Genomic DNA, 11,127 nt, shown 5'->3' on the forward strand with positions numbered 1-11,127 from the left:
ATTCACCAGGCAATAGCCTTTCTTCCCACTTGTCGCTTGGGCTCAAGGAAAGGGTTTTAAATAACAAAGTAGTCCTAGTAAGAGGTAAAAATAACCACTGGGGATGGCTTTCTGGCTAAGGTTCAGTTTGACTCACTGCCTTAAGAGTCTGGGAGAAACAGAAGCTGCCTCTGAGGAACCAGGGTGGGAAAGCCACAGCTAGGAAGTGGGTCTACCCCAGGATGGATACTTCTATTCAATAAATGAAAGTGAATACACAAGACTGATCTAGTCTGTGTATAGATTATAATTTTCACAAAGAGAGGCAGAACCTCCATCAAGCCTTAATCAAGACCAACCTGCCTTTGGACCCCACTGCTTCCAACTGCTTTTGTATCAAGAAGTCAAGAAGAGCATTGTCCTGGTTGTGGAGAAGGCTGACAACTTTAGATACCAACACCAACCTCCCTATAACTTGCCCAGGGACACTGCCTCACTGGCCCTGTCTCCGCCCTGTGGGAAATGGACCTCAGGCTTCCCATAGAGGCAGATGTGAGAGGCCACTGGGTCCAGTGAGTTGGTGTACCGCCTATGCCAGGCCAGCGGCTCCAGCATCAGAATCACCGGGAAGCTTGCTGCAAATAGATTTTCTCCTCTCTCTTTGGATTCTACAGCTCTGGCATGTGGCCCAGGAAGCTGTATTTTTTTCCCCATTTCCCTAAGTGATCCTGGTTTCCTCCCTCTTGCGAGCCACACCCCAAAGGCGTGATGATCAGTGACTTGAGCCTTGCAGCCAGCAGAGCTGGGCAGGGGAGAAGGAGAAGTCCTAAGAGGTTTGGGACGCATCTTTGCCATTCCCCAAAGAATAGCTGAGTGGGGAGAGAAGCCTCAAATAAACCAAAAAAGTAACCAAGGCCCCCATGCAGTACTGAATTGCTAAGTTTTTAATGTGCAACACGAAGACTGCCAAACAGCCCACAGAGGAGCAGCTCTCTGGGGTGTGGGGTTGGGGAAAGAGCTGGAGACACGGGGCAGGGGCGCCTAAGTGCAGGCTGCACTGCACATGCTGGGGAGGGGGAGGGGGAGAGGAAACCTCAAGAGGGGTCTCAGAGTGCCTAGGAGGAACCTAAAGGGGGTGGGGGTAGGTAGGTTCTTAGGGCATTGAGGGATCTCAGGGCTCACAGGGTGAGGGCGAGGGTGCCAGGGTGGAAAGGGGGGAGTCTGAAAGACCCTCAGGGTAAATGGGGATATTTCAGTATCTCTGGGGGTCCTCAGAGCTCCGGGTGCCCTCAGGATGAAAGGGGGTGTCTCAGTATACATGGTTGGAGACCTCAGGGTGGAGGGGATTTTCGGCGAGATCCTAGCCATGGCAGAAGTGGTACCTCGGAGTAGGGAGTGTCTCTGGGAACAGAAGGAGAAAAATCAAGATAAGAGGGTGGGGACGCGGGCCACACGGAGCGGATCTTGGGCACTTGGAGAGGTGTCAGGGTGTAGAGGTGTCCCAGGGTTCTTGGGGTGGTGTCAAGGCATGGAGGGATCCTGGGATGTGTAGAAGAGGTCCTGGGTCACATGGAGGGCATCTTGGGCGCTTGGAGGAGAGTCAGGGTGTAGAGGGGATCCTGGGGCACTTGGAGGGGTGTCAGGGTGTAGAAGGGGTCTCAGGGTGCTTGGAAGAGGTGTCACAGCACAGATAGATCCACGTAGAGGGGGGCCTAGGCCACATGGAGGGAATCTCGGGAGTTTGGAGAGGTGTCAGGCGTAGAGGGGTCTTGGGGTACTCGGAGGGGATGTCAGGCACTTGTAGGGGTGTCAGGGCGTGGAGGGGCTCCCAGGGCACATGGAATGGGTCTGGGGCGTGGAGGGAGCTCTCGGGCCGCCCGGGTGGGGGGCTCAGCTGGCCTTGCACTCGCTCTCTCGCCGCCGCTTCTTGCGCTCCGCGTGCTCCTGCGCCTGGCGCGCCCAGGGCCCCGGCCCGCACAGGCCCACCACGCAGCAGGCGAGCCGGCGGCCCGCGTTGCCATTCTCCAGGCTGGCCTGGTTGCCACCGCGGCCCAGGTCGTCCTCGCCCTCGTGGATCACCACGGCGCGGCCCGCGATTGAGTGCGGGCCGAAGAGCGAGGCGGCCAGGCCGGAGCGGTACTTCCAGACTTGGCCGTCGCGCACCACGAAGTTGCCGAAGTCGCCCGGGTGCTGCGGATGCGGCACGGCCAGCGGGTTGTAGTGCGCGCCGGTGGAGTCGCAGCCCTGGCTCAGGTCCCCGAACTGGTGCACGTGGATGGCGCGGCTGGTGCCATTGGGCTCGGCCGGGAACCCCTCCAGATGGAAGAAGGCCTCGAGCAAGGCGCCGGGCCGGAGCTGCCGGAAGAGCACGACGCCGCTCACCCGGGGCTGCGCCGCGTCCAGCGTGGCCGACGGCAGCACCGGGCAGGCGGCGTAGAGCGCGGCGTCCTGGCCGCCGCCCGCCGCCCACCGCTGCGTCAGCTCCTGCCAGATCTCCGTCACTTTGGCGTGTATGTCACGGATCTGCTCCCCCATGCGGGAGCCGGGCTGTTCCAGGTCCGGGTAGGTGGAGACGTCCGAGGCGCCGGACGTCAGGAGCAGGTAGGCACAGAGCAGCGCCAGCATGGCCGGAGTCGGGCACCTGCGGGCACCCCCAGGGGGTGGGGGCAGAGCGAGACTTAGTCACTGGAAACCTGGAATCCCAGGGACCCCGGTGCCCTTGAATCCAAACCCTTCCCGCCAAGGGGCTTCCTTGCCTAGCGTGCTTTTTGTTCTTTCGGCCCCTGTCTCTTCAGGGCCTGCTGCGTCCCAGGAACTGCGTTAGGTGCTGTGGTTGTAAAGATGGATGGCACATAATCTCAAGAAACTCAGGAGGATCTTTCTGAGCCACAAATCTGATGATGGTCCTCCCAAGTCCCATCTCCATAGCGTGGGGAGTCCAGGACAATTGGCCCAGGGGTGGGGGGTTGTCTCAGGATACATGAGGGAGGCTCTCATGGCCCTTCCAGATCTCCTCCCTCTCCTCATCTCTGCCCCTCATCTCCTGCTGCTCTCTTTCTGCATCCTCTCTTACACAGGCAGCATAAGGCTTGCTGCCGCGCTTCTTGCACTTGCTGTGCCTTCTCTCTGAAGTGCCCTATCCCCTCTTCTCTGCCATGCTCAGTAGACTAAAGCTAGAAACTCAGTTTTATTCATCAGTATCTGCAGCATCTGGGCCTGCACTTGGCAGTAGATGTTTAATATGTGAATGTTGAATGAGGAGTTCACTGACAGACAGATGTGTCATCAGATCATTCCAATGTCATCCTGTAACTGAAGATGGAGCCTTGTTCTGGGGAAGGACAGAGTAAGGGGTGCCCATCTCCCTGGGAGACTCCAGGAGGGCTTCCCAGAGGAGGTGACTTTTAAGGGTCCCACAAGACAAGTAGGAGTTTTTCAGCCAAGCCAGGTCAGAAGTCCATTTCAGGCAGGAGGCACAACATGATGTGTTCACAGGCTGTGAAGGGACACAGTTCGTTTTGGGGATGGGGTAATTCAGTGTGGCTGGAACATGGCCTGTGCCACCAGAGAGGAGTCAAGGCTGAAGAGGGAACGCTGAGCCAGGGATGGAAGGGCTGGCTTTTCTGTGCTAAGGTGTGTGGTTATTAGCCAGGAGGCTAGTGCTGGTGGAAGTTTTTAAGCAGAAAAGTGAGTGTTGAGATAGTTTTTAGTTCATTAAGTCTGGCAGGAGAAAGGATGTGGGCTGGATTTGGGGGATGGAGAGGACAGGGGAGAAGGACAAGAAGAAATGGAGACACAGCGGAGAAATAGAGGTAGTCAGAGGGTGATGAGTTAGGAGGCAGTAGCAGCGATCCAGACCAGAAATGGTGAAGGCTTTTACCAAGGTGGAGGCAGCATGGATACAGGAGACATTTTGGGTACCACTGGCAGTGGGGAAGAGGAGTTGAGGATGACTGAGTTCCCAGCAGGGGAGACTGGGTGATGGATGGTGGTACCAGGCCCCGAGAAAAAGGGAGAGAGGGCAAGTTCAACCCGAGCCTGCTGAGATGCGAGATCCCAGGTGGGATGTTCAGCAGATGGTTGTAAATGGGGCTTCCAGCCTTTGGAAGAGGCAGTGTAACTGGGAGGGGTTCTCAGTGTTGGCTGCACATCAGATTCTGGTTCTTAGAATTCAGACGCCCAGGCACCACCCTAAGAGATTCTGATTCAGTGGGCATGAGTTGCTTTGTTTTGATTAAGCTCCATCAAAGATTCTGGGACCCAACCAGGAATTTTATGGTGAGATACATATACCATATTGCATAACCGCAATATCATGGGGGAAGTTACTGACTCTCTCTTAGCTGTAAAACAAGGCTGGTAAGACCACCAAGGGCCACCAGGAGGAGTAAACGAGATATGAGATGCCAGGCTATTTTCACATTTTTCAGTCTGCCCACAGGGATCAATGCTACCTCCAAAGAGCTGGTTTGAGGGTCAACTGCACTTTCAAAGGCCTTCTCTGACCCCCCAAGCAGGTGCCATTTTAAAATTAAATTCTGGGGTTGAGTGTTTATTCTTTCCATAACCATTACAGAAAGGCAGTCTAGTGTGGTGATTAAAAGAATGGATTCCGGAACTCACTGGACCTGAAGCCTGACTCTGCCACTTTACTTACTCTTTAAGAGTTAGCATAATTGTTATTTTGGTTGCAGAGTAGCAGAGAAAATGCTGGGCTGCAAACTCTAGTTGGGCTCCCCCTCCTCTCTGAACCTCAGTTTTCTTATCCGCAGATAGAGATAATAATACTTACCTTGGAGTCTTACTGTGAGCTTAAAAGACACAATTAGAATTGCCAGCATTTACCGAACACACGTGAAGGCACTGTTAAAAGCACTTAGCATGTGTTAATTCATTTAAGCCTCACAAAAACCCTCTGGGGTGGGTGCATTGTTATGCCCATTCTAAAGTGCAGGAAACTGAGGCACAGAAAGGCAAGTGTCTTGCCTGTGGTTACACATTCAATAATAGCTGAGGCAGGATTTGAAAAAGGTGTGGTCTGCTCCAAGCCCAAGGTTTAGGCACCACACTGAACAGCTCTCATCAAGGCACTTAGCCCAGAGCCTGCTACATAGAAAATTCCTAGTAAATGGCAGCTCTTAGCTATCAGAGAGAAACTGCTGATAGGGATTTCAGGACCATCAGCTGAAAGATGCTATTGCAGCCGTGGGAGGAGGAGGTGGCCAGGAAAGGCTCCGAGAAGAAGTGACAGGCAGGAGGAGAAGTCCAGAAAGTGACGTCAAGGGAACCCCCTCTGATGTGGCCTGGTTACTACGCTGAAGCTCCAGGGAGTGGGGGTGGGAATGGAGGAGCATCCCCGAGGCCAGACCTTGGCTTCAAGGTCTCCATCATCACCGACCACCCCTCTCCTCCTGAACCGGCCCTGGCTCTCAGGAGGGCTCTGCCGATTGGAAGGTATTTCCTTAAAAACATACAGCAGAAACAGATTGTTTTGGATGTGTCCACAAAGCTTTCTTTTCCAAGAATGCTTGGGTCATAATGAAAACTTGAAGGAGATGTTTTTCTCTTAAAAAGAGAATTCTTCTTAAATCCCGGGTAAACCCTGACTCCTTGGGTCTTAAAGCTTTTCACCTCGAGCCCTCAAGGCCCGCCCGCACAAGGCTCACCCTTCTGGCTCAGGCTCTCACTCAGTGTGAGCTGTGGATGACCAAGTGTTGTTTGGAGGGCCTGCTTGGTCCAGAGGGGAGAACATAGTTATCAGAGACAGGGGACAAAGCAAGCCTCCGAGCCGGTGCCTCCTTCCTGGGTCCGGGTCTGGGAAGGCTGCGGCCCCCACGAAGGCTCCGGTGTGTTCTAATGCCTGGACGCCCTCCGAGAAGGGGTCCCGGCTGTGCGCCTGAGCCAGCCAGGCCCTCCCTTTGTGCCTCCCCTAAGCAGGTGGATTTCCTCACCACCCATGCCAGGCAACATCCAGAAACATCCGCCTTCCTCACTCCAGATTTCTTTTTTCTCTAACCCGGAGGACGCTGAGGGCCTCTTGGCCTGGCATCAGCAGATCCGAGACCAGTCAGTTTCTCCTCCCCCATTGCCTTCCTCACCCCTCTCCCCGCCTCCCCACTCCCCTGCTTTACAGCAGCTGGGCTCTGTCAAGAAGCGTGTTTCTCTCCCAGGAAAATGATCATATCCTTCTCCTAGGAGAGACGGGATGCCCCGCCCCAGTTTCAAACTCGATAAGCACACTCGGGGAAGAACGAAATGAACCTCAACTTCGCACTCACCTTTCCAGCTCTTCCAAGAGAGCTTTCCCTCCTGGGACCTGGGGAGCAGCACCCCGCCAGCCGCCAGCCGGTCGCAGGAACACGGAGCGGACTCCCGGGCTGTTTGTGGCCGTGCAGGGCAGCCTCGGGGGAGTGGTCAGCGCGAGGAAAGAAGGTCATTGGGCCGGTTTAGGGAGGGAAGCCGGCCAGGCAGTCCTTGTTGTGGAATTGCCTCACCTCCTCCAGCTCTGTCACCTCCCCCCACAGCCCCGCGTTCCCTAGCCAAGTATTCCTTTTCGTGACTTCACTGGTTTGTGCAGACGTAGCAAGTGACCTTCAGGGTGTAGCAGGGGAATAAAAAGTAGACCGAAAATAGCCTGTTTGGAGACATGTACAATGGTCTCTTTCTTGAGAGGCCCTTTGCTCTCCCCTGATTTCCTCAGCTATTGATTTATTTTTGCTGGATGCATCTAAGATGGAAATGGACGCCCGCAAATATGCGTGATGTTTCCTCCAGAACTGTGAGGCCACACCTGTGAGAGGTGAGACGCAGGTGGGGACTCAGGCTGCAGAGTCCCAGCTGTGTCACTTCCTAAGGATGTGCTCCTGGACCAACTCCCTGTGCCTCTGTTTCATCATCTGTAAAATGGGGAGGCGAGGCTAACCCGATGCCCCAGACGTTATCACGCGCATCCTGTTCTCGCTTCCTTATTAAAGTTATGGAAGAGTCTTTTAAAAGAGCGTGGTCTGAGAGAACCATGAATCTTTCCCTCCCCCAAGGCCCTTTCTTCCTTTGCGGCCATGATCTTTTCTCAATCACAGCAGCTCTTTCCAGAAGGAGCTTTTTTCCCCAGAAAAGTCCACATGGGAAAAGGCAGCTTGCCTGCCTGCTTGTCTGCCTGCCAGCCTTCCTTCAATAAATGCTTAGTGGGTGCTCACTCCACTGTGTGCTTGTACCCAAACCTGGGAGAGCCCCTGCCCTTTGGGGTTCATACTCTGGGGGGGGGAACAGCGGTGTCAACAGATCCATCCAGTACAGAGTGGGGACTGCAGCTGGGGAGAGATGGACAGGGTCCCTAAAGACCCAAACATTAGTCCTGCCCGCAGGACAGCTTGTTCAAAATCTAGACTTCCAGGCACCATCGCAGGCTGAGTGAATCCATTGCCAGCAAGGGCTTTCTGGAATCATCTTTTTGAAAGCTGATTATTCTGGGGTACAACCAGGTTTGGGAACCTCTACTTGGCAGGAAGAAAAACTAAAGATCTTTGTCCTGGGGCAGACATTTCGCAAGATAAGGTGGAGACTTCTGAGAACTCAGAGCCTCCAGGCCTGTGTTCCGACATCAGTCCTTCTGGCTCACTGGGAACTCAGGCATCGTCAGCTCAATCCATGCCTCTCTGCATTCTGTTGATGGGCGTAGGTGCCTTTGACTAATGACTTTTCCGAGTTCCAGATGCTGCCCGCCACTCTGCCCCACCCTGAAACATCTGGTTTCTCTTTGTGAATCTTTCATCCAACTAAAAAATATCTGTATTTCATTCAGTTCTTGAAGTAATAATTATATCTGTTTGTAACTACTGTATCCAGTGGCACTTTCTTGACTTAACCTAATTTTATTTCTTTTAAGGGCCAAGAAAGATTTCCTCCATTATGGTATTCTAGGATTGATATTAAAGTCCATATTCACTTTCCTTTTTATGGCATTCTAGGGGAAATTTGCTTTTTTCTCCCACCCGACCCCACCAACATTCATGGCCCTTTCCTCTGGCAACTGCACCTCAATTTCCTGCTTGGAAACCACTGCATTTTCAGTCCATGCAAGTGGTGTTGATTAACCCCTTGCTCCAGAGGTGGGCTCCTGACCAGTCATAACATTGCATTGGTTCTGGGATAATCCATTCAGAGCCAGTGAGATTCAATGACATTTTTGCTGGGACTGTTGTAAGAGAGGTATCTTCTCTTTCCCGGTGGACTTGAAACTGGAGGGGAAAGAGTGGAGTTATTTCAGCCCCTAAGGGAGAATCTGTCTGATAGGGCCAATGGAGGGAAGTGGAATAAAAGTAGAGTGAAATTTGGACTTAACTGCAGTGTTTGAGCCCCTGGATCCAGCTGTACCTGAAACTCTGTTTTCATTATGTGAGTCAAATACATTCTCTTTTTGCTTAAGTTGTTTGGGTTGCATTTTCTGCACTTGGAAGTGAACACTTTATTTAATGCTTGCAATAATTTTGTGGGATGGGTGTTAATTTGCCCACTTTGTAGATAAGGAAAGGAGGTTCAGAAAGAATAATTATTCTTTCTGAATAATAGGTCAGTTATACTTCAATTAAAAAAAAAAAAAGAAGTAATAGGCCCGAAGTTTCAGAGCTATAAAATGGCAAAGTCAAAATTTAAACTCAAGATTCTCTGATTCCTAATCCTGGCCCCTTAATCATTACACTTTATTACCTTCCAGTCTAAAGGGGAGATGAAAGAAAAGTTAGAAACAACAAATGAGTCTACACCTCACAGTTATCTCTGTAACATCAGTGACCGCCTTGCAAATAAGACACCTACACTGACCTCTGTTCTTTCCCCAGTGTTAATGTATAAGACAACAGAAAATCAAGCAAACATTGTAAATCAGCCATTATTAGGAGATGCATTCAAAAGCACTTCTATCTGTATAGAAGAGATCTCTGCTAGAGAACTTGGTAGTTCTTTTATGCAGGGATATCCATTGTAAATAACTTCCTTTTCATTGTGTTCAAAAAACTGATAGGAAAAAAAAAAAAACTGATAGGATTAAATTCTACCAGGAAATAAAGCGGTTACCATGAGGAGAAAGTTTTGAAAGCAACAATTAGGGTTGCAGGTTGCATCCCTAGAAGGCCAGTTTCTGTGTGATGACTGTTTATCCAACCAGAGTACTTCAGACATACCTGAGAAAACTTCAAGCGTGTCTTGCCTGCCTGAGCCTGTCTCAGAAGCCCCCCAGAGAATAGGAGTGAGACCAGGGACCTGTGTAGTTCAATCTTGGATCCTATCATTTTGTCCAAACACGTCAGGGTAATATGGAAAAAAGGAGATGCTGTTGGCAAGGTGGGCAGGGAGAAAAGAAACATCATTCTTATTAACAGTCATAAAATCATACCATCTCACATGTATTCAGTGCCTCTTGCATGCCGGGCACTTGTTAAGTGATTTTCATGCACCTTTTCATTGTGTTAATAGCACTGCGCTTCAGTGAAGAAGAGAGACTGCATTCTGTGTCCATGCCACATTCTGGGAAATTTCCTTTTCACCGTGAATGTGTCACCCTTCTGTTCAAATGTGCGTGAATCACAAGGTAATGGAAACCAGTCAGAACCAGGAACTTCTCAACTAGTTGCACTTGGCTGGCCATGTGAGGAGAAGACCAATTGTAGCACACGAAAGCAATGCCTTTCTGATCATAAGGTGAGTGTGTGCGAAGTATTCTCTCAGGAAAACATCAGAGTGAAATCCCTCCAAGCTAAGTTCTTCACGAACTCTGACCCTGCCTCTAGTTCCACTTCCTGCCCATACCTGTGAGAGAACACGTAGGTCATTCCTGTTTTGCCACATAAAAACAAAACAGCAGTATGAATAATTTAAAAGCATATCCAATGAAGCGCTTCTTTCCTCAAAATAATTGCGTGGTACATTCCACTTGGGAAAAGAGAAGCATTTTTCAACTTACTTTCTAGTCGTATTTATCTTAAAATATTTGTTGACCCAATGGCCCTATTGACCCCTCTTCTTGCTGCCTCCCACTATAGAAGCTGGACAGCCAGGCACGTGCTTTCCCAGCATCCCTTTCAGCTAGCGGTGGTCATGTCACCCAGTTATAGCCAATGAGACATAACCTGATGTGGCTCTGGGGGAGGCTCTTACTTTCATTATAAAAGAGACAGAAATGGTTGGTGCTGCCTCTTTCTCCTTCCTCTTGTCTTTTTTTTTTTTTAACATCTTTATTGGAGTATAATTGATTTACAATGGTGTGTCAGTTTCTGCTTTATAACAAAGTGAATCAGTTATACATATACATATGTTCCCATATCTCTTCCCTCTTGCATCTCCCTCCCTCCCACCCTCCCTATCCCACCCCTCCAGGAGGTCACAAAGCACCGAGCTGATCTCCCTGTGCTATGCGGCTGCTTCCCACTAGCTATCTATTTTACATTTGGTAGTGTGTATATGTACACGCCACTCTCTCACTTTGTCACAGCTTACCTTTCCCCCTCCCCATATCCTCAAGTCCATTCTCTTGTAGGTCTGTGTCTTTATTCCCATCTTACACCTAGGTTCTTCATGACTTTTTTTTTTTTTTAGATTCCATATATATGCGTTAGCATACGGTATTTGTTTTTCTCTTTCTGACTTACCTCACTCTGTATGACAGACTCTAGGTTCAGCCACATCTCTACAAATGACCCAATTTCGTCCCTTTTTATGGCTGAGTAATATTCCATTGTATATATGTGCCACATCTTCTTTATCCATTCATCTGTTGATGGACACTTAGGTTGCTTCCACTTCCTCTTGTCTTAAACATGGTTTTGATGCCTAGCAATGTGGCAGCTCCCTTGGGACTGTAGTCAGTGAGAATGAGAACAAAAGCCAACATGCACAGGATGAAGGGGAAAAGAAGGAAAGAACCTCAGTCCTCAAAAACTCCACTGAAAAAATAAATTAAAAAATTAAATCTAAAGGGAAGGAAAGTGTCTCACTGAGCACCTTAACCAATAGCAGTACAGTTGTAATTTTCTTGTAACAGGAGAATATAACCTCAATGTGTTCCACTATTAGTGGGTTTCCGTTACTAGCAGCCAAATTCATGCCTAACTGATACAATTATGTGCCAGATTCTGCACTGGGCATCATGACTGT

General features: G+C 50.3%; 1 protein-coding gene across 1 annotated transcript; it reads right to left on the bottom strand.

Moving 5' to 3' along the window:
* Positions 1 to 908: 908 nt before the first annotated feature.
* SOD3 (superoxide dismutase 3) lies at positions 909 to 6,403 on the bottom strand. Its single transcript, XM_057546909.1, has 2 exons — positions 6,258 to 6,403; positions 909 to 2,620 (listed from the first exon to the last, which is right to left on the bottom strand). Exon 2 carries the CDS (start codon positions 2,602 to 2,604, stop codon positions 1,870 to 1,872), a length of 735 nt encoding a protein of 244 aa, XP_057402892.1. The 5' UTR covers positions 2,605 to 2,620; positions 6,258 to 6,403; the 3' UTR covers positions 909 to 1,869.
* Between the last annotated feature and the right edge of the window lie 4,724 nt (positions 6,404 to 11,127).

Source organism: Balaenoptera acutorostrata, chromosome 5 (genome assembly GCF_949987535.1).
Source record: "Balaenoptera acutorostrata chromosome 5, mBalAcu1.1, whole genome shotgun sequence".
Lineage (NCBI taxonomy): Eukaryota > Metazoa > Chordata > Mammalia > Artiodactyla > Balaenopteridae > Balaenoptera > Balaenoptera acutorostrata.

What these genes read in the sequence shown, in the direction of transcription:
- SOD3 (XM_057546909.1), bottom strand. Translation starts at nt 2,604, where the DNA reads ATGCTGGCGCTGCTCTGTGCCTACCTGCTCCTGACGTCCGGCGCCTCG.